Source organism: Alosa pseudoharengus, unplaced genomic scaffold (assembly GCF_046254945.1).
Source record: "Alosa pseudoharengus isolate Yale_2024_CS ecotype anadromous, Long Island Sound unplaced genomic scaffold, YU_APseudo_1.1 YU_APseudo_1.1_scf_7, whole genome shotgun sequence".
Classification (NCBI taxonomy): domain Eukaryota; kingdom Metazoa; phylum Chordata; class Actinopteri; order Clupeiformes; family Clupeidae; genus Alosa; species Alosa pseudoharengus.
Genome location: NW_027468859.1, coordinates 10,171,864 through 10,195,621, shown reverse-complemented (window position 1 = coordinate 10,195,621; position 23,758 = coordinate 10,171,864). Strand labels below are relative to the sequence as shown.

At 39.8% G+C, this 23,758-nt stretch overlaps 3 protein-coding genes across 3 annotated transcripts; all 3 read left to right on the top strand.

The window, feature by feature from the left end:
* The first annotated feature begins 5,523 nt into the window (after window positions 1–5,523).
* On the top strand, window positions 5,524–6,456 carry LOC143110312 (uncharacterized). Its single transcript, XM_076273197.1, has 2 exons — window positions 5,524–5,933; window positions 6,018–6,456. Exons 1-2 carry the CDS (start codon window positions 5,524–5,526, stop codon window positions 6,454–6,456), a joined length of 849 nt encoding a protein of 282 aa, XP_076129312.1.
* A 4,559-nt stretch (window positions 6,457–11,015) lies between these two features.
* LOC143110311 (uncharacterized) lies at window positions 11,016–11,948 on the top strand. Its single transcript, XM_076273196.1, has one exon. The coding sequence runs from the start codon at window positions 11,016–11,018 to the stop codon at window positions 11,946–11,948; it is 933 nt and encodes a 310-aa protein (XP_076129311.1).
* Window positions 11,949–16,964: 5,016 nt separating this feature from the next.
* Window positions 16,965–23,249, top strand: LOC143110310 (uncharacterized). The gene is made up of 2 exons (XM_076273195.1): window positions 16,965–17,793; window positions 23,071–23,249. Exons 1-2 carry the CDS (start codon window positions 16,965–16,967, stop codon window positions 23,247–23,249), a joined length of 1,008 nt encoding a protein of 335 aa, XP_076129310.1.
* Window positions 23,250–23,758: the final 509 nt, after the last annotated feature.

Here is a 23,758-nt window from a genome sequence, read left to right as displayed (position 1 = left end):
ATTGTAATACATGCGGGAAGAGTTTCAGGACTAAATCAGACATCACTAGTCATCAGCGGACACATACAGGAGAAAAGCCACATCAGTGTACTACATGCGGGAAGAGTTTCAAATCTAAGTCAGCTTTGACCTATCATCTGAGCACACATACAGGAGAAAAACCACATATGTGCTCTGACTGTGGAAAGTAATTTAGTCAAACATCTAGTCTCAAGGAACACCAGAAGATTCACACAGGAGAAAAGCCACATCAGTGTAGTACATGCGGGAAGAGTTTCAGGACTAAGTCAGCTTTCACCTATCATCAGCACACACATACAGGAGAAAAACCACATATGTGCTCTGACTGTGGAAAGTCATTTAGTCAATCATATAATCTCAAGGTACACCAGAGGATCCACACAGGACAAAAAAAATATCATTGTACTACATGTAGGAAGAGTTTCAGGACTAAGTATGAGGTCACCAGTCATCAGCGCACACATACAGGAGAAAAAACACACCAGTGTACTACATGCGGGAAGGGTTTTAGGAGTAAGTCAGAGGTCACCATCCATCAGCGCACACATACAGGAGAAAAACCACATATGTGCTCTGACTGTGGAAAGTCATTTAGTCAAACATCTAGTCTCAAGAAACACCAGAAGATTCACACAGGAGAAAAGCCACATCATTGTACTACATGTGGGAAGAGTTTCAGGACTAAATCAGACATCACTAGTCATCAGCGGACACATACAGGAGAGAAACCACATATGTGCTCTGACTGTGGAAAGTCATTTAGTCAAACATCTAGTCTCAAGAAACACCAGAGGATCCACACAGGAGAAAAGCCACATCATTGTACTACATGCGGGAAGAGTTTCAGGACTAAGTCAGAGGACACCAGTCATCAGCGCACACATACAGGAGAAAAGCCCCATCCTTAGTTCTCAATGTAGAAAGCCGTTTAGTCTTATGTCAGGATATCTGCTGTACACCAGAAGATCCACACAGGAGATACATTATATCACTTACCTACAGGGGTCTCCAACATGTAGCTCATGAGCTACCAGTAGCTCACAACCTTTTTCAGACTAGCTCTAACTTTCAAAGAAAGTTTTCATATATTTTAAATAATGCACTCACTTGGTAAATCAGAAAATAAATACAAGAAAGAAATCATCATGAAGTCATTCATACTGGATAAACTACAACAAAAATGTCAGATGTAAAAACTTTCTTACCATTAAAAAAAAGAGCTTCTTTGATAGTAACCGAGATTTGAAGAGTTATTCCATGTGTAAAGTTATCCAATTCCAAATGTATTCCTTGTAAATAAATGTCTTTAACATGGACAAGATAATGAGGTGTGACTATCTCAGTGACATGCTATCTGATGATGGCTGTTTGAATGATCATTTTTGTACACAGAATGGCATGTTCAGACACACATTTAAAAGCTGGTAAAACTGCATAAACACAACAAATGAAATAAATACAGGATGACCATGCAAATGATGATGTCCTCTGGGAATTAGCAGTACAAATACAGTCCTTTTAGTTACATGATTTATATCATCTTCTGTAGAACTCATGGTTGTACCCTCCAGAATTATTGGCACCTTTTGGTAAAGTTCACTAAAAACAGGTATAAATGGTGATTTAATGAGGAAAAATCCAACCTTCAAAGGAAACAAATTTATTCTAAAAAAAACGGAAAATCTCATAATAAAATACATTTTTCAAGAAAAACACGTTGCACACAATATTGAAACCCCTACTCATAATACCTTCCTAAACCTCCTTTTGACATTAAAACAGCTTGTATTATTCTCCTATAACACCCCATAAAGTTGGAGAATACAAACCAAGGGATTATAAGCAGTGGCGTAACAAGCCAATGGTGGGCCCAGGTGCGAGAGCGCTAAGCGGGCCCCATACCGATGAATTTTGGCCCAGGATGAATTAGCTCTGATACATGCAATACACATTAAGGGTGACTTCAATTGTTTATACAAAGGGCCTGAGGCACCGACGTAGTTTAGTAGTTACAGATTACAATTTCAAATAAAAAACACACGACTACATATCCATTACATGTAAAAACATTAAAAAATTATTTTATTAACAGCCTGCAGGCCAGGGTAATCTAATATTACTGCATTAACATCAACTCGCATGGAATTATGGGAACACTCAATGCGCTTCTTCAACCCTCTGCTGAAACTGCAAGCGTAGATTGCTTGCTTATAAACTCGCACTGCGCAGAAACAAAACTTAATGTAGCCTAACTTATTTAACCGTCCAGAAACCAAATAAAATCATTCATATGCATACAATCCCCAATATGCGTGAATTAGGCCATTAGAAGAAGGCCATCTTACGAGCCTTTCGTTGTGCAAAATCGTCAACGGTGTTCCCTATATTTAATGCTCTGGCTCTCGTATTTTCAATGGACAGGATAGCTAACCCACGGAGCCTCTCCTGCCCCATGCTGCTCCTTAGGTATAGGTCTTAATAAGTTTGAGTTTGGAAAAAGATCGCTTAGCTTTTGCAGTCACAGGCAATGTCAGAAACAACATGAGACACTTCCCCGAATGTGGATGTTACACTGTCATAATCTACCACCAGCATTTTGGCAAGTTGAAAAATAGATGACTTCTGTGAAATCTCTGCTTTAAAGCAAGACCTGAATGAGAGGAGTTGTGTTGGGAATGTCGGTGCAATGTCCCTGCTATAATGGTCTGACAAACGTCTTGCCTTTTCAAGCAGTTCATCATCACCTGCGAGTTGAAGGGTCATAGGACGTAAAGACTCAAACACATCACAAGTTTCCCGCATACTTGCAAATCTTTGGGAGAGCTGACTGATTATGATGTCCAGAGTTGCATTAAATACCTGCACTTTGAAGTATCTCTCTGCATCGGTTAAGCGCTCATCTTCCGATAGATCGTCAAAGTGACGCTTCACTCTCCGTGCTCTAACATTCTAAAGTTCGAAATAAATTAAAAAAAAGGAGGCAGGGCGGGGGTAGCGACGGGCCCCGGGAGGTCCGACTGCACTTGCTGCACCTACTATAGTTACGCCACTGATTATAAGACCATTTATCTTTACAAAATCTCCCAGATCGTCCCGATTCCTAGGTACACACTTGTGCATTCTCCTCCATGACTAACCCTACTGTTCCATGGCGTTTAGATCAGGGTACAGAGATGGCAATGGCAGAAGCTTGATTTTGTGTTAAGTAAACAATTTTTATTTTGATCTGGACGTTTGTTTTGGTTCATTCACCAGATGAATGATCCAATCATGACCCACTTTTAGTGTCTTGGCAGACAGATTTTCATGGAAAATGTTCAGGTTTTTCTGGGGGTTCATGATACCAGTGTCTTGGCAGACAGATTTTCATGGAAAATGTTCAGGTTTTTCTGGGGGTTCATGATACAAGGCACCTTCATAAGTTTCTCATGCCGTGGGAAATACAAGCCCCACAATATCACAGCCCCTCCACCATAAATATCATTAGGCCTGGGGCTCTTTTCAATATGGTCATTCTTCTATGTACGCCAAACCCACCTAAAGTGTTTCTTGCCAAAGAGCACAGTTTTCATTTCATCTGACAATAAACCACAATTCCAGACAAATTCACTCTGCCATTCAGTAACTCCTGCAGATTACATTTGTAATTGACTGGAAATGTTTTTTACCTGGCATGCCCTCTAAATAATCTATTAGTGAGGACACTTTTGAAGATGTTTTGGGGGACCCCAAGATGATATTTTTTCGTCATCTCGTGACCTTTTCTGTAACACTCCCAACGTTGGTTCTTATGGAATTGTTTGCCTCTCTTACCATCCTCCATACTGTACGTGGGGGCAAGATAACCATGGGTCTTTGTCCGAACATATTTGTCACATTTCCAGTTGATTACAACCTTTTAACCTTTTATGGGCATTGTCAATGAAGTAGATTTTATATCCATTCCCTGACTTACAAATGTCAACAAACTTTCTTTTCATTTAAATTTAGTGTATTCGCTTGTCTTTCCCATGTTGAAAAATGACTAATGGATTTTCCCTATGTGTCACTTTATTTTCATACCTTAATGAAAAAGAAAGTCATACATGTTCCCAGACACTGATTAACTTAAAGGGAAACTTGGCAACTATTTCAACGTAATAAACCCGTTTAGAAATCATTTGGATGGTTAAATGACCTATTCCGGTGAAAATGGTGACTTTCCCCGCTGCCCCTAGCGTCCCCAGGCGGAAAACCAACCTTGCAACATTGAGACTACCGTCCCGGAAAGAGAAGTGAGAAACAAGAAACTCGTTTTAAATCGTGTTTCTTATCTTGTCACATCCATATTGTTCTGCCGCACTTATGCTAACCGTTTCGGTAGCTTGTAAACAAATCCATGTGCTTTATCGTTACCTTTTTCCACAGTTTGAAATAGCATAATGCACAATTTCTCCAGCAGTGGGGGAAATATAGCTAATCCTGCCAAGTTTCCCTTTAAATGAGTTGAATATAAATAGGAAAATGTTTTTGTATATAAGATTCTCTAGGGGTACCAATAATTGCAGACAATGTGTTTTTGTTAAAAGTATTTATTTCTTCATGAGATTTTCCCCTTGTTCTCAAAGAGGATTTTCCTCATTGTTTTCATTGTGAGATAACAATAAATCACCAAAAGATTAGCTGATATACTTTACCAAAGTTGTCAATAATTCTGGAGGGTACTGTAGATGGTATCATACTGAGCCTACTTGTTGTCTTTGTTTGTTTAAGAATACAAACACAGAGGCAAAATACTAATGGACAAAAATATAACTACAACGGAAGTGAAGTAAATAAAATAAATTAGCACGGGCATGAAGTAGGAAAAGCTTTAAGGAAAAATGGAAGCTTTCTTTGTTGGTTACCCCGCCCCTCCTCCTCAACCCTTTTCATTTCACACCTCCACCCAACCCCCACCTATAACGCTCTTTCAGGCAAGTTGAACTAGGCCCATATCCACCTGAGGACCATCAAATGTGTAAACAGTCTAGTCAGTCAAGTTTGCATTCCAAAAGCTCCTGCTATCAATTGGTTAGATTTGAATCCAGTAACGTAATGGGTGGGACAGAAGAGGCATTATATCAACACCTCCCAGCAGAGTCAGATTTCTGAACTCATATGTGTACAGGCAGGCACTGGGATGCTGTAAACATATACTCTATACATGTAATTATCAGTACTCCTATACTTCATTTATTTTATTTGAACGTCTGTGCTACTTAATCCTTCAATTGATGACAAGTTTGACTGGATTTGGACTACAAAAGAGATCTGGAATCTGAAATGTCTGGATTTACTGAACCAACACTGCTGCCTGTGCCAATGAAAGAGGAGGTAAAAGAAGAAGAGTTTGATGATTTCATTCAAGAGTATCTGTCTGCGTGTCAGAGAGAAAATGAAAACCCCGGACTGCATCATGACTCTCAGACTGAGACACACACATCACAAATCTTCAACTGCAAAGAAGAAAATTCTCCACTGATGGAAATTAAACAGGAGGAAGAATCTGATTTAAAAGAATATGGCCACTACCAGATAAACAGAGAAGAAAAGCCACATCAGTGTGCTACATGTGGGAAGAGTTTCAGGACTAAGTCAGAGGTCACCGTCCATCAGCACACACATACAGGACAAAAACAACATGTGTGCTCTGACTGTGGAAAGTCATTTAGTCGAACATATAGTCTCAAGGAACACCAGAAGATTCACACAGGAGAAAAGCCACATCATTGTAATACATGCGGGAAGAGTTTCAGGACTAAATCAGACATCACTAGTCATCAGCGGACACATACAGGAGAAAAAACACATATGTGCTCTGACTGTGGAAAGTCATTTAGTCAATCATATAATCTCAAGGTACACCAGAGGATCCACACAGGACAAAAAACATATCATTGTACTACATGTAGGAAGAGTTTCAGGACTAAGTATGAGGTCACCAGTCATCAGCGCACACATACAGGAGAAAAAACACACCAGTGTACTACATGCGGGAAGGGTTTTAGGAGTAAGTCAAAGGTCACCATCCATCAGCGCACACATACAGGAGAAAAACCACATATGTGCTCTGACTGTGGAAAGTCATTTAGTCAAACATCTAGTCTCAAGGAACACCAGAAGATTCACACAGGACAAAAGCCACATCAGTGTACTACATGTTGGAAGAGTTTCAGGACTAAGTACGAGGTCACCATCCATCAGCGCACACATACAGGAGAAAAACCACATATTTGCTCTGACTGTGGAAAGTCATTTAGTCAAACATGTAATCTCAAGAAACACCAGAGGATCCACACAGGAGAGAAGCATCATTGTACTACATGCGGGAAGAGTTTCAGGACTAAGTCAGAGGTCACCATCCATCAGGGCACACATACAGGAGAAAAGCCCCATCCTTACTTCTCAATGTAGAAAGCCGTTTAGTCGAATGTCAGGATATCTGCTGTACACCAGAAGATCCACACAGGAGATACATTATATCACTTACCTACAGGGGTCTCCAACATGTAGCTCATGAGCTACCAGTAGCTCACAACCTTTTTCAGACTAGCTCTAACTTTCAAAGAAAGTTTTCATATATTTTAAATAATGCACTCACTTGGTAAATCAGAAAATAAATACAAGAAAGAAATCATCATGAAATCATTCATACTGGATAAACTATACAAAAATGTCAGATGTAAAAACTTTCTTACCATTAAATAAAAGAGCTTCTTTGATAATAACCGGGATTGGAAGAGTTATTCCATGTGTAAAGTTATCCAATTCCAAATGTATTCCTTGTAAATAAATGTCTTTAACATGGACAAGATAATGATGTGCGACTATCTCAGTGACATGCTATCTGATGATGGCTGTTTGAATGATCATTTTTGTACACAGAATGGCATGTTCAGACACACATTTAAAAGCTGGTAAAACTGCATAAACACAACAAATGAAATAAATACAGGATGACCATGCAAATGATGATGTCCTCTGGGAATTAGCAGTACAAATACAGTCCCTTTAGTTACATGATTTATATCATCTTCTGTAGAACTCATGGTTGTACCCTCCAGAATTATTGGCATCTTTGGTAAAGTTCACTAAAAACAGGTATAAATGGTGATTTAATGAGGAAAAATCCAACCTTCAAAGGAAACAAATTTATTCTGAAAAAACGGAAAATCTCATAATGAAATACATTTTTCAAGAAAAACACGTTGCACACAATATTGGAACCCCTACTCATAATACCTTCCTAAATCTCCTTTGACAAAACAGCTTGTATTATTCTCCTATGAGACCCCATAAAGTTGGAGAAAACAAACCAAGGGATTATAAGCAGGGTTCTAAATTAACTTTTTTGATCACCAGCCAATGTGGCTGGTAACTTTCTAAAGTTACTAGCCAATTAGAATTTCTATTAGCCATTTTTTTTTTCGGTGAAAATAAGAGAATTATGAGTTTATGAGATGAGTGTCACTGAATGCATTTGGTCATTGTATTAACATTGTTGGCATGAATACATACCACAAAATATACACAGAAGTGCACTTCACTTCATTTCATGTTTGGGATCTATCTATCTATTTCTCTGTCGATATCCTCATCCCCTGCTTCATTCCTATTCTCGCCCCCATCAGTCTGTACCAACCACTGCCGCATTTAGTTTAATCTTAACTTAATAAAAAGAAGATATCAATTATCATCAACAATGACAAGCCAGCTAGAACCTGCCACTCGTTTTCTCTCCCTCTCCTGCACACTCAGACGCATTCTCAATTAAATGGAGTAGCATAGGGCCTATGTTCAAGTTGGATCTTTATAGAGAGGACCCGAAAAGTATCATCTTTATGTAACATGCTGTTGGTGCATGTTGACATTGTATAGCCTACTTTCTCTAACAAGAGTGAAAAACAGTTTGCAGTACAGCTACTGTTTATTGGCTAAATGTTGGTCCCTCTTCTGTCTCTTGGAGCCCTATGCACAGTGCGTGATGCGTGTGGTGGTGGTGATAACTGATCAGGCGACCTTTTTAAAACTGAAAATGTTCGCCTACAAGCTCCTCGCGTTCCATCTTCAGCTAACTCCATAGACAATACAATAAACGATCTTGCTGCTTCAGGTTTTGCGGCCTCCGTTACATGACATCAGCCCCCCACAAAGGAAATAGGTAAACACAATGCAATTGCGTTAATATTTCGTAATGTATTATGCATTTGTGTTATGTACATGTGTTAGGTACTTTTTACTTTACTTTACTGGTTAACTCCCTCCTCTTTCAGTCTATGCTCCCTGCTCTGGCTCCGTTCGTTCTTCTAATTCCTTGTGTTTTCTGGTAGACGCTCCGTTCGTTTCCATGGTCTCTCGCGCTGGTTTCACTGCAAACTGCGTGCAGCCGACGTAGCGGCACAGTGGTCATGGGAAATGTAGGAAGTACTGCCGGGGATATATGACCGAAAACAGAGCCTTATGTATCATGCATTTAATGCCTCATGCATCACCGGCCAAACTGGCTAGTAAGTTTTTATTATCACCCGCCAAAATGAATTTTAACCCGCATTTGGCGGGTTGGCGGGTGTTAATTTAGAACCCTGATTATAAGACCATTTATCTTTACAAAATCTCCCTAGATCATCCCGATTCCTAGGTCCACACTTGTGCATTCTCCTCCTTGACTAACCCTACTGTTCCATGGCGTTTAGATCAGGAGACAGAGATGGCAATGGCAGAAGCTTGATTTTGTGTTTAGTAAACAATTTTTATTTTGATCTGGACGTTTGTTTTGGTTCATTCACCAGATGAATGATCCAATCATGACCCACTTTTAGTGTCTTGGCAGACAGATTTTCATGGAAAATGTTCAGGTTTTTCTGGGGGTTCATGATACCAGGCACCTTAATAAGGTTCTCATGCCGTAGGGAATACAAGCCCCACAATATCACAGCCCCTCCACCATAAATGTCATTAGGCCCTGGGCTCTTTTCAGTATGGTCATTCTTCTATGTACGCCAAACCCACCTAAAGTGTTTCTTGCCAAAGAGCACAGTTTTCATTTCATCTGACAATAGACCACAATTCCAGACAAATTCACTGTACCATTCAGTAACTCCTACAGTTTACATTTGTAATTGACTGGAAATGTTTTTTACCTGGCATGCCCTCTAAATAATCTATTAGTGAGGACACTTTTGAAGATGTTTTGGGGGACCCCAAGATGATATTTTTTCGTCATCTCGTGACCTTTTCTGTAACACTCCAACGTTGGTTCTTATGGAATTGTTTGCCTCTCTTACCATCCTCCATACTGTACGTGGGGGCAAGATAACCATGGGTCTTTGTCCGAACATATTTGTCACATTTCCAGTTGATTACAGCCTTTTAACCTTTTATGGGCATTGTCAATGAAGTAGATTTTATATCCATTCCCTGACTTACAAATGTCAACAAACTTTCTTTTTATTTAAATTTAGTGTATTCGCTTGTCTTTCCCATGTTGAAAAATGACTAATGGATTTTCCCTATGTGTCACTTTATTTTCATACCTTAATGAAAAAGAAAGTCATACATGTTCCCAGACACTGATTAACTTAAAGGGAAACTTGGCAACTATTTCAACGTAATAAACCCGTTTAGAAATCATTTGGATGGTTAAATGACCTATTCCGGTGAAAATGGTGACTTTCCCCGCTGCCCCTAGCGTCCCCAGGCGGAAAACCAACCTTGCAACATTGAGACTACCGTCCCGGAAAGAGAAGTGAGAAACAAGAAACTCGTTTTAAATCGTGTTTCTTATCTTGTCACATCCATATTGTTCTGCCGCACTTATGCTAACCGTTTCGGTAGCTTGTAAACAAATCCATGTGCTTTATCGTTACCTTTTTCCACAGTTTGAAATAGCATAATGCACAATTTCTCCAGCAGTGGGGGAAATATAGCTAATCCTGCCAAGTTTCCCTTTAAATGAGTTGAATATAAATAGGAAAATGTTTTTGTATATAAGATTCTCTAGGGGTACCAATAATTGCAGACAATGTGTTTTTGTTAAAAGTATTTATTTCTTCATGAGATTTTCCCCTTGTTCTCAAAGAGGATTTTCCTCATTGTTTTCATTGTGAGATAACAATAAATCACCAAAAGATTAGCTGATATACTTTACCAAAGTTGTCAATAATTCTGGAGGGTACTGTAGATGGTATCATACTGAGCCTACTTGTTGTCTTTGTTTGTTTAAGAATACAAACACAGAGGCAAAATACTAATGGACAAAAATATAACTACAACGGAAGTGAAGTAAATAAAATAAATTAGCACGGGCATGAAGTAGGAAAAGCTTTAAGGAAAAATGGAAGCTTTCTTTGTTGGTTACCCCGCCCCTCCTCCTCAACCCTTTTCATTTCACACCTCCACCCAACCCCCACCTATAACGCTCTTTCAGGCAAGTTGAACTAGGCCCATATCCACCTGAGGACCATCAAATGTGTAAACAGTCTAGTCAGTCAAGTTTGCATTCCAAAAGCTCCTGCTATCAATTGGTTAGATTTGAATCCAGTAACGTAATGGGTGGGACAGAAGAGGCATTATATCAACACCTCCCAGCAGAGTCAGATTTCTGAACTCATATGTGTACAGGCAGGCACTGGGATGCTGTAAACATATACTCTATACATGTAATTATCAGTACTCCTATACTTCATTTATTTTATTTGAACGTCTGTGCTACTTAATCCTTCAATTGATGACAAGTTTGACTGGATTTGGACTACAAAAGAGATCTGGAATCTGAAATGTCTGGATTTACTGAACCAACACTGCTGCCTGTGCCAATGAAAGAGGAGGTAAAAGAAGAAGAGTTTGATGATTTCATTCAAGAGTATCTGTCTGCGTGTCAGAGAGAAAATGAAAACCCCGGACTGCATCATGACTCTCAGACTGAGACACACACATCACAAATCTTCAACTGCAAAGAAGAAAATTCTCCACTGATGGAAATTAAACAGGAGGAAGAATCTGATTTAAAAGAATATGGCCACTACCAGATAAACAGAGAAGAAAAGCCACATCAGTGTGCTACATGTGGGAAGAGTTTCAGGACTAAGTCAGAGGTCACCGTCCATCAGCACACACATACAGGACAAAAACAACATGTGTGCTCTGACTGTGGAAAGTCATTTAGTCGAACATATAGTCTCAAGGAACACCAGAAGATTCACACAGGAGAAAAGCCACATCATTGTAATACATGCGGGAAGAGTTTCAGGACTAAATCAGACATCACTAGTCATCAGCGGACACATACAGGAGAAAAAACACATATGTGCTCTGACTGTGGAAAGTCATTTAGTCAATCATATAATCTCAAGGTACACCAGAGGATCCACACAGGACAAAAAACATATCATTGTACTACATGTAGGAAGAGTTTCAGGACTAAGTATGAGGTCACCAGTCATCAGCGCACACATACAGGAGAAAAAACACACCAGTGTACTACATGCGGGAAGGGTTTTAGGAGTAAGTCAAAGGTCACCATCCATCAGCGCACACATACAGGAGAAAAACCACATATGTGCTCTGACTGTGGAAAGTCATTTAGTCAAACATCTAGTCTCAAGGAACACCAGAAGATTCACACAGGACAAAAGCCACATCAGTGTACTACATGTTGGAAGAGTTTCAGGACTAAGTACGAGGTCACCATCCATCAGCGCACACATACAGGAGAAAAACCACATATTTGCTCTGACTGTGGAAAGTCATTTAGTCAAACATGTAATCTCAAGAAACACCAGAGGATCCACACAGGAGAGAAGCATCATTGTACTACATGCGGGAAGAGTTTCAGGACTAAGTCAGAGGTCACCATCCATCAGGGCACACATACAGGAGAAAAGCCCCATCCTTACTTCTCAATGTAGAAAGCCGTTTAGTCGAATGTCAGGATATCTGCTGTACACCAGAAGATCCACACAGGAGATACATTATATCACTTACCTACAGGGGTCTCCAACATGTAGCTCATGAGCTACCAGTAGCTCACAACCTTTTTCAGACTAGCTCTAACTTTCAAAGAAAGTTTTCATATATTTTAAATAATGCACTCACTTGGTAAATCAGAAAATAAATACAAGAAAGAAATCATCATGAAATCATTCATACTGGATAAACTATACAAAAATGTCAGATGTAAAAACTTTCTTACCATTAAATAAAAGAGCTTCTTTGATAATAACCGGGATTGGAAGAGTTATTCCATGTGTAAAGTTATCCAATTCCAAATGTATTCCTTGTAAATAAATGTCTTTAACATGGACAAGATAATGATGTGCGACTATCTCAGTGACATGCTATCTGATGATGGCTGTTTGAATGATCATTTTTGTACACAGAATGGCATGTTCAGACACACATTTAAAAGCTGGTAAAACTGCATAAACACAACAAATGAAATAAATACAGGATGACCATGCAAATGATGATGTCCTCTGGGAATTAGCAGTACAAATACAGTCCCTTTAGTTACATGATTTATATCATCTTCTGTAGAACTCATGGTTGTACCCTCCAGAATTATTGGCATCTTTGGTAAAGTTCACTAAAAACAGGTATAAATGGTGATTTAATGAGGAAAAATCCAACCTTCAAAGGAAACAAATTTATTCTGAAAAAACGGAAAATCTCATAATGAAATACATTTTTCAAGAAAAACACGTTGCACACAATATTGGAACCCCTACTCATAATACCTTCCTAAATCTCCTTTGACAAAACAGCTTGTATTATTCTCCTATGAGACCCCATAAAGTTGGAGAAAACAAACCAAGGGATTATAAGCAGGGTTCTAAATTAACTTTTTTGATCACCAGCCAATGTGGCTGGTAACTTTCTAAAGTTACTAGCCAATTAGAATTTCTATTAGCCATTTTTTTTTTCGGTGAAAATAAGAGAATTATGAGTTTATGAGATGAGTGTCACTGAATGCATTTGGTCATTGTATTAACATTGTTGGCATGAATACATACCACAAAATATACACAGAAGTGCACTTCACTTCATTTCATGTTTGGGATCTATCTATCTATTTCTCTGTCGATATCCTCATCCCCTGCTTCATTCCTATTCTCGCCCCCATCAGTCTGTACCAACCACTGCCGCATTTAGTTTAATCTTAACTTAATAAAAAGAAGATATCAATTATCATCAACAATGACAAGCCAGCTAGAACCTGCCACTCGTTTTCTCTCCCTCTCCTGCACACTCAGACGCATTCTCAATTAAATGGAGTAGCATAGGGCCTATGTTCAAGTTGGATCTTTATAGAGAGGACCCGAAAAGTATCATCTTTATGTAACATGCTGTTGGTGCATGTTGACATTGTATAGCCTACTTTCTCTAACAAGAGTGAAAAACAGTTTGCAGTACAGCTACTGTTTATTGGCTAAATGTTGGTCCCTCTTCTGTCTCTTGGTGCCCTATGCACAGTGCGTGATGCGTGTGGTGGTGGTGATAACTGATCAGGCGACCTTTTTAAAACTGAAAATGTTCGCCTACAAGCTCCTCGCGTTCCATCTTCAGCTAACTCCATAGACAATACAATAAACGATCTTGCTGCTTCAGGTTTTGCGGCCTCCGTTACATGACATCAGCCCCCCACAAAGGAAATAGGTAAACACAATGCAATTGCGTTAATATTTCGTAATGTATTATGCATTTGTGTTATGTACATGTGTTAGGTACTTTTTACTTTACTTTACTGGTTAACTCCCTCCTCTTTCAGTCTATGCTCCCTGCTCTGGCTCCGTTCGTTCTTCTAATTCCTTGTGTTTTCTGGTAGACGCTCCGTTCGTTTCCATGGTCTCTAGCGCTGGTTTCACTGCAAACTGCGTGCAGCCGACGTAGCGGCACAGTGGTCATGGGAAATGTAGGAAGTACTGCCGGGGATATATGACCGAAAACAGAGCCTTATGTATCATGCATTTAATGCCTCATGCATCACCGGCCAAACTGGCTAGTAAGTTTTTATTATCACCCGCCAAAATGAATTTTAACCCGCATTTGGCGGGTTGGCGGGTGTTAATTTAGAACCCTGATTATAAGACCATTTATCTTTACAAAATCTCCCTAGATCATCCCGATTCCTAGGTCCACACTTGTGCATTCTCCTCCTTGACTAACCCTACTGTTCCATGGCGTTTAGATCAGGAGACAGAGATGGCAATGGCAGAAGCTTGATTTTGTGTTTAGTAAACAATTTTTATTTTGATCTGGACGTTTGTTTTGGTTCATTCACCAGATGAATGATCCAATCATGACCCACTTTTAGTGTCTTGGCAGACAGATTTTCATGGAAAATGTTCAGGTTTTTCTGGGGGTTCATGATACCAGGCACCTTAATAAGGTTCTCATGCCGTAGGGAATACAAGCCCCACAATATCACAGCCCCTCCACCATAAATGTCATTAGGCCCTGGGCTCTTTTCAGTATGGTCATTCTTCTATGTACGCCAAACCCACCTAAAGTGTTTCTTGCCAAAGAGCACAGTTTTCATTTCATCTGACAATAGACCACAATTCCAGACAAATTCACTGTACCATTCAGTAACTCCTACAGTTTACATTTGTAATTGACTGGAAATGTTTTTTACCTGGCATGCCCTCTAAATAATCTATTAGTGAGGACACTTTTGAAGATGTTTTGGGGGACCCCAAGATGATATTTTTTCGTCATCTCGTGACCTTTTCTGTAACACTCCAACGTTGGTTCTTATGGAATTGTTTGCCTCTCTTACCATCCTCCATACTGTACGTGGGGGCAAGATAACCATGGGTCTTTGTCCGAACATATTTGTCACATTTCCAGTTGATTACAGCCTTTTAACCTTTTATGGGCATTGTCAATGAAGTAGATTTTATATCCATTCCCTGACTTACAAATGTCAACAAACTTTCTTTTTATTTAAATTTAGTGTATTCGCTTGTCTTTCCCATGTTGAAAAATGACAAATGGATTTACCCTATGTGTCACTTTATTTTCATACCTTAATGAAAAAGAAAGTCATACATGTTCCCAGACACTGATTAACTTAAAGGGAAACTTGGCAACTATTTCAACGTAATAAACCCGTTTAGAAATCATTTGGATGGTTAAATCAAAGATTGTTAAGGCGGAGCAACTTTGTCGTAGTTCATGTCTATGGGCGCGAAATGGGGATCGAATCCTGTCTGCATAAAGAGGCGTGTCGATGACGTATTGATGAGCGTACATTGCAAACCGCCAACAGCAGCGGCATAAATAACCGGTGCACACCTGATATAAAGTCGATTTTCTCCAGACTGGAATGCTCAAAAATGCTACAAATGTACCTGAAATGTTCACAAGGGTTTGAGGATCATGAAAACGTGCCCGAAATTCACATTCCTAACTCTATAGAACTAAAACCTTAGCATATGTGGTAAAATTCTGAGCTATGCCCATAGACTTCAATGGAGCAGTCGCTGCTTCTGCTCTGCATAAAGGGGGATTTTGAGCCCCCCCTCGTGCGATCCGGGTTCCCGGAAGTGGCTCCTGATGAAGTATCTTGCTCCGCCTTAACAATCTTTGGTTAAATGACCTATTCCGGTGAAAATGGTGACTTTCCCCGCTGCCCCTAGCGTCCCCAGGCGGAAAACCAACCTTGCAACATTGAGACTGCTGTCCCGGAAGGAGAAGTGAGAAACAAGAAACTCGTTTTAAATCGTGTTTCTTACCTTGTCACATCCATATTGTTCTGCCGCACTTATGCTAACCGTTTCGGTAGCTTGTAAACAAATCCATGTGCTTTATCGTTACCTTTTTCCACAGTTTGAAATAGCATAATGCACAATTTCTCCAGCAGAGGGGGAAATATAGCTAATCCTGCCAAGTTTCCCTTTAAATGAGTTGAATATAAATAGGAAAATGTTTTTGTATATAAGATTCTCTAGGGGTACCAATAATTGCAGACAATGTGTTTTTGTTAAAAGTATTTATTTTTTCATGAGATTTTCCCCTTGTTCTCAAAGAGGATTTTCCTCATTGTTTTCATTGTGAGATAACAATAAATCACCAAAAGATTAGCTGATATACTTTACCAAAGTTGTCAATAATTCTGGAGGGTACTGTAGATGGTATCATACTGAGCCTACTTGTTGTCTTTGTTTGTTTAAGAATACAAACACAGAGGCAAAATACTAATGGACAAAAATATAACTACAACGGAAGTGAAGTAAATAAAATAAATTAGCACGGGCATGAAGTAGGAAAAGCTTTAAGGAAAAATGGAAGCTTTCTTTGTTGGTTACCCCGCCCCTCCTCCCCAACCCCTTTTCATTTCACACCTCCACCCAACCCCCACCTAACGCTCTTTCAGGCAAGTTGAACTAGGCCCATATCCACCTGAGGACCATCAAATGTGTAAACAGTCTAGTCAGTCAAGTTTGCATTCCAAAAGCTCCTGCTATCAATTGGTTAGATTTGAATCCAGTAACGTAATGGGTGGGACAGAAGAGGCATTATATCAACACCTCCCAGCAGAGTCAGATTTCTGAACTCATATGTGTACAGGCAGGCACTGGGATGCTCTAAACATATACTCTATAAATGTAATTATCAGTACTCCTATACTTCATTTATTTTATTTGAACGTGTGTGCTACTTAATCCTTCAATTGATGACAAGTTTGACTGGATTTGGACTACAAAAGAGATCTGGAATCTGAAATGTCTGGATTTACTGAACCAACACTGCTGCCTGTGCCAATGAAAGAGGAGGTAAAAGAAGAAGAGTTTGATGATTTCATTCAAGAGTATCTGTCTGCGTGTCAGAGAGAAAATGAAAACCCCGGACTGCATCATGACTCTCAGACTGAGACACACACATCACAAATCTTCAACTGCAAAGAAGAAAATTCTCCACTGATGGAAATTAAACAGGAGGAAGAATCTGATTTAAAAGAATATGGCCACTACCAGATAAACAGAGAAGAAAAGCCACATCAGTGTGCTACATGTGGGAAGAGTTTCAGGACTAAGTCAGAGGTCACCGTCCATCAGCACACACATACAGGACAAAAACAACATGTGTGCTCTGACTGTGGAAAGTCATTTAGTCGAACATATAGTCTCAAGGAACACCAGAAGATTCACACAGGAGAAAAGCCACATCATTGTAATACATGCGGGAAGAGTTTCAGGACTAAATCAGACATCACTAGTCATCAGCGGACACATACAGGAGAAAAAACACATATGTGCTCTGACTGTGGAAAGTCATTTAGTCAATCATATAATCTCAAGGTACACCAGAGGATCCACACAGGACAAAAAACATATCATTGTACTACATGTAGGAAGAGTTTCAGGACTAAGTATGAGGTCACCAGTCATCAGCGCACACATACAGGAGAAAAAACACACCAGTGTACTACATGCGGGAAGGGTTTTAGGAGTAAGTCAAAGGTCACCATCCATCAGCGCACACATACAGGAGAAAAACCACATATGTGCTCTGACTGTGGAAAGTCATTTAGTCAAACATCTAGTCTCAAGGAACACCAGAAGATTCACACAGGACAAAAGCCACATCAGTGTACTACATGTTGGAAGAGTTTCAGGACTAAGTACGAGGTCACCATCCATCAGCGCACACATACAGGAGAAAAACCACATATTTGCTCTGACTGTGGAAAGTCATTTAGTCAAACATGTAATCTCAAGAAACACCAGAGGATCCACACAGGAGAGAAGCATCATTGTACTACATGCGGGAAGAGTTTCAGGACTAAGTCAGAGGTCACCATCCATCAGGGCACACATACAGGAGAAAAGCCCCATCCTTACTTCTCAATGTAGAAAGCCGTTTAGTCGAATGTCAGGATATCTGCTGTACACCAGAAGATCCACACAGGAGATACATTATATCACTTACCTACAGGGGTCTCCAACATGTAGCTCATGAGCTACCAGTAGCTCACAACCTTTTTCAGACTAGCTCTAACTTTCAAAGAAAGTTTTCATATATTTTAAATAATGCACTCACTTGGTAAATCAGAAAATAAATACAAGAAAGAAATCATCATGAAATCATTCATACTGGATAAACTATACAAAAATGTCAGATGTAAAAACTTTCTTACCATTAAATAAAAGAGCTTCTTTGATAATAACCGGGATTGGAAGAGTTATTCCATGTGTAAAGTTATCCAATTCCAAATGTATTCCTTGTAAATAAATGTCTTTAACATGGACAAGATAATGATGTGCGACTATCTCAGTGACATGCTATCTGATGATGGCTGTTTGAATGATCATTTTTGTACACAGAATGGCATGTTCAGACACACATTTAAAAGCTGGTAAAACTGCATAAACACAACAAATGAAATAAATACAGGATGACCATGCAAATGATGATGTCCTCTGGGAATTAGCAGTACAAATACAGTCCCTTTAGTTACATGATTTATATCATCTTCTGTAGAACTCATGGTTGTACCCTCCAGAATTATTGGCATCTTTGGTAAAGTTCACTAAAAACAGGTATAAATGGTGATTTAATGAGGAAAAATCCAACCTTCAAAGGAAACAAATTTATTCTGAAAAAACGGAAAATCTCATAATGAAATACATTTTTCAAGAAAAACACGTTGCACACAATATTGGAACCCCTACTCATAATACCTTCCTAAATCTCCTTTGACAAAACAGCTTGTATTATTCTCCTATGAGACCCCATAAAGTTGGAGAAAACAAACCAAGGGATTATAAGCAGGGTTCTAAATTAACTTTTTTGATCACCAGCCAATGTGGCTGGTAACTTTCTAAAGTTACTAGCCAATTAGAATTTCTATTAGCCATTTTTTTTTTCGGTGAAAATAAGAGAATTATGAGTTTATGAGATGAGTGTCACTGAATGCATTTGGTCATTGTATTAACATTGTTGGCATGAATACATACCACAAAATATACACAGAAGTGCACTTCACTTCATTTCATGTTTGGGATCTATCTATCTATTTCTCTGTCGATATCCTCATCCCCTGCTTCATTCCTATTCTCGCCCCCATCAGTCTGTACCAACCACTGCCGCATTTAGTTTAATCTTAACTTAATAAAAAGAAGATATCAATTATCATCAACAATGACAAGCCAGCTAGAACCTGCCACTCGTTTTCTCTCCCTCTCCTGCACACTCAGACGCATTCTCAATTAAATGGAGTAGCATAGGGCCTATGTTCAAGTTGGATCTTTATAGAGAGGACCCGAAAAGTATCATCTTTATGTAACATGCTGTTGGTGCATGTTGACATTGTATAGCCTACTTTCTCTAACAAGAGTGAAAAACAGTTTGCAGTACAGCTACTGTTTATTGGCTAAATGTTGGTCCCTCTTCTGTCTCTTGGTGCCCTATGCACAGTGCGTGATGCGTGTGGTGGTGGTGATAACTGATCAGGCGACCTTTTTAAAACTGAAAATGTTCGCCTACAAGCTCCTCGCGTTCCATCTTCAGCTAACTCCATAGACAATACAATAAACGATCTTGCTGCTTCAGGTTTTGCGGCCTCCGTTACATGACATCAGCCCCCCACAAAGGAAATAGGTAAACACAATGCAATTGCGTTAATATTTCGTAATGTATTATGCATTTGTGTTATGTACATGTGTTAGGTACTTTTTACTTTACTTTACTGGTTAACTCCCTCCTCTTTCAGTCTATGCTCCCTGCTCTGGCTCCGTTCGTTCTTCTAATTCCTTGTGTTTTCTGGTAGACGCTCCGTTCGTTTCCATGGTCTCTAGCGCTGGTTTCACTGCAAACTGCGTGCAGCCGACGTAGCGGCACAGTGGTCATGGGAAATGTAGGAAGTACTGCCGGGGATATATGACCGAAAACAGAGCCTTATGTATCATGCATTTAATGCCTCATGCATCACCGGCCAAACTGGCTAGTAAGTTTTTATTATCACCCGCCAAAATGAATTTTAACCCGCATTTGGCGGGTTGGCGGGTGTTAATTTAGAACCCTGATTATAAGACCATTTATCTTTACAAAATCTCCCTAGATCATCCCGATTCCTAGGTCCACACTTGTGCATTCTCCTCCTTGACTAACCCTACTGTTCCATGGCGTTTAGATCAGGAGACAGAGATGGCAATGGCAGAAGCTTGATTTTGTGTTTAGTAAACAATTTTTATTTTGATCTGGACGTTTGTTTTGGTTCATTCACCAGATGAATGATCCAATCATGACCCACTTTTAGTGTCTTGGCAGACAGATTTTCATGGAAAATGTTCAGGTTTTTCTGGGGGTTCATGATACCAGGCACCTTAATAAGGTTCTCATGCCGTAGGGAATACAAGCCCCACAATATCACAGCCCCTCCACCATAAATGTCATTAGGCCCTGGGCTCTTTTCAGTATGGTCATTCTTCTATGTACGCCAAACCCACCTAAAGTGTTTCTTGCCAAAGAGCACAGTTTTCATTTCATCTGACAATAGACCACAATTCCAGACAAATTCACTGTACCATTCAGTAACTCCTACAGTTTACATTTGTAATTGACTGGAAATGTTTTTTACCTGGCATGCCCTCTAAATAATCTATTAGTGAGGACACTTTTGAAGATGTTTTGGGGGACCCCAAGATGATATTTTTTCGTCATCTCGTGACCTTTTCTGTAACACTCCAACGTTGGTTCTTATGGAATTGTTTGCCTCTCTTACCATCCTCCATACTGTACGTGGGGGCAAGATAACCATGGGTCTTTGTCCGAACATATTTGTCACATTTCCAGTTGATTACAGCCTTTTAACCTTTTATGGGCATTGTCAATGAAGTAGATTTTATATCCATTCCCTGACTTACAAATGTCAACAAACTTTCTTTTTATTTAAATTTAGTGTATTCGCTTGTCTTTCCCATGTTGAAAAATGACAAATGGATTTACCCTATGTGTCACTTTATTTTCATACCTTAATGAAAAAGAAAGTCATACATGTTCCCAGACACTGATTAACTTAAAGGGAAACTTGGCAACTATTTCAACGTAATAAACCCGTTTAGAAATCATTTGGATGGTTAAATCAAAGATTGTTAAGGCGGAGCAACTTTGTCGTAGTTCATGTCTATGGGCGCGAAATGGGGATCGAATCCTGTCTGCATAAAGAGGCGTGTCGATGACGTATTGATGAGCGTACATTGCAAACCGCCAACAGCAGCGGCATAAATAACCGGTGCACACCTGATATAAAGTCGATTTTCTCCAGACTGGAATGCTCAAAAATGCTACAAATGTACCTGAAATGTTCACAAGGGTTTGAGGATCATGAAAACGTGCCCGAAATTCACATTCCTAACTCTATAGAACTAAAACCTTAGCATATGTGGTAAAATTCTGAGCTATGCCCATAGACTTCAATGGAGCAGTCGCTGCTTCTGCTCTGCATAAAGGGGGATTTTGAGCCCCCCCTCGTGCGATCCGGGTTCCCGGAAGTGGCTCCTGATGAAGTATCTTGCTCCGCCTTAACAATCTTTGGTTAAATGACCTATTCCGGTGAAAATGGTGACTTTCCCCGCTGCCCCTAGCGTCCCCAGGCGGAAAACCAACCTTGCAACATTGAGACTGCTGTCCCGGAAGGAGAAGTGAGAAACAAGAAACTCGTTTTAAATCGTGTTTCTTACCTTGTCACATCCATATTGTTCTGCCGCACTTATGCTAACCGTTTCGGTAGCTTGTAAACAAATCCATGTGCTTTATCGTTACCTTTTTCCACAGTTTGAAATAGCATAATGCACAATTTCTCCAGCAGAGGGGGAAATATAGCTAATCCTGCCAAGTTTCCCTTTAAATGAGTTGAATATAAATAGGAAAATGTTTTTGTATATAAGATTCTCTAGGGGTACCAATAATTGCAGACAATGTGTTTTTGTTAAAAGTATTTATTTTTTCATGAGATTTTCCCCTTGTTCTCAAAGAGGATTTTCCTCATTGTTTTCATTGTGAGATAACAATAAATCACCAAAAGATTAGCTGATATACTTTACCAAAGTTGTCAATAATTCTGGAGGGTACTGTAGATGGTATCATACTGAGCCTACTTGTTGTCTTTGTTTGTTTAAGAATACAAACACAGAGGCAAAATACTAATGGACAAAAATATAACTACAACGGAAGTGAAGTAAATAAAATAAATTAGCACGGGCATGAAGTAGGAAAAGCTTTAAGGAAAAATGGAAGCTTTCTTTGTTGGTTACCCCGCCCCTCCTCCCCAACCCCTTTTCATTTCACACCTCCACCCAACCCCCACCTAACGCTCTTTCAGGCAAGTTGAACTAGGCCCATATCCACCTGAGGACCATCAAATGTGTAAACAGTCTAGTCAGTCAAGTTTGCATTCCAAAAGCTCCTGCTATCAATTGGTTAGATTTGAATCCAGTAACGTAATGGGTGGGACAGAAGAGGCATTATATCAACACCTCCCAGCAGAGTCAGATTTCTGAACTCATATGTGTACAGGCAGGCACTGGGATGCTCTAAACATATACTCTATAAATGTAATTATCAGTACTCCTATACTTCATTTATTTTATTTGAACGTGTGTGCTACTTAATCCTTCAATTGATGACAAGTTTGACTGGATTTGGACTACAAAAGAGATCTGGAATCTGAAATGTCTGGATTTACTGAACCAACACTGCTGCCTGTGCCAATGAAAGAGGAGGTAAAAGAAGAAGAGTTTGATGATTTCATTCAAGAGTATCTGTCTGCGTGTCAGAGAGAAAATGAAAACCCCGGACTGCATCATGACTCTCAGACTGAGACACACACATCACAAATCTTCAACTGCAAAGAAGAAAAGTCTCCACTGATGGAAATTAAACAGGAGGAAGAATCTGATTTAAAAGAATATGGCCACTACCAGATAAACAGAGAAGAAAAGCCACATCAGTGTGCTACATGTGGGAAGAGTTTCAGGACTAAGTCAGAGGTCACCGTCCATCAGCGCACACATACAGGACAAAAACAACATGTGTGCTCTGACTGTGGAAAGTCATTTAGTCGAACATCTAGTCTCAAGGAACACCAGAAGATTCACACAGGAGAAAAGCCACATCAGTGTAGTACATGTGGGAAGAGTTTCAGGACTAAGTCAGACATCACAAGTCATCAGCGGACACATACAGGAGAAAAACAACAGTTATAAGCATTTATCCTGGTCATTGTAAGTGCCATTTACCCATGCTATTGTCACGGTTCAGACAGACGACCAGAGGACCACAATTGCGTCACACCAGAAAGTTTATTAAACTTAAGGGAAAAGGGAAGTAGGGAGTGAATGAAGGCTCCAGGGGTTCCAGGGGTAACCGGGAACGTGCTGTGTCTGTGTCCCCCCCAGTGGCAGCGATGCGTCCTATGACGCAGGTGGTGGGTGGTCCGGAAGTCCTGGGGGGGGAACACAGATACAACAGGGCGGATGAAACGAGGCAGAAGTACAGTTCAAGGGAAATCCAAAAATCGTAGTAGCAAGGCAGAAGACTGGTCAGAGTTACCGGGATTGAAGAGTAGTCAGGAGTCGTTACAGTAGTGATGTTACCCGTGAACCTCCTGCTTCGAGGCATGTATCGCAGATATGAACCAATTTGGAATGGAGCTTTGTATCGGAGCTTGATTCGTTTCGTGAGAATCACGTGACTAGTGACGTCCGAAGCTTCG

Excerpts from the sequence above, each read along its gene's own strand:
- LOC143110312 (XM_076273197.1), top strand. The coding sequence starts at position 5,524 with ATGGAAATTAAACAGGAGGAAGAATCTGATTTAAAAGAATATGGCCAC. Across the intron at positions 5,934-6,017 it reads ATCCACACAGGACAAAAAAC|ACACCAGTGTACTACATGCG; the intron begins ATATCATTGTAC and ends AGGAGAAAAAAC.
- LOC143110311 (XM_076273196.1), top strand. The coding sequence starts at position 11,016 with ATGGAAATTAAACAGGAGGAAGAATCTGATTTAAAAGAATATGGCCAC.
- LOC143110310 (XM_076273195.1), top strand. The coding sequence starts at position 16,965 with ATGGAAATTAAACAGGAGGAAGAATCTGATTTAAAAGAATATGGCCAC. Across the intron at positions 17,794-23,070 it reads GATCCACACAGGAGAGAAGC|AACATGTGTGCTCTGACTGT; the intron begins ATCATTGTACTA and ends CAGGACAAAAAC.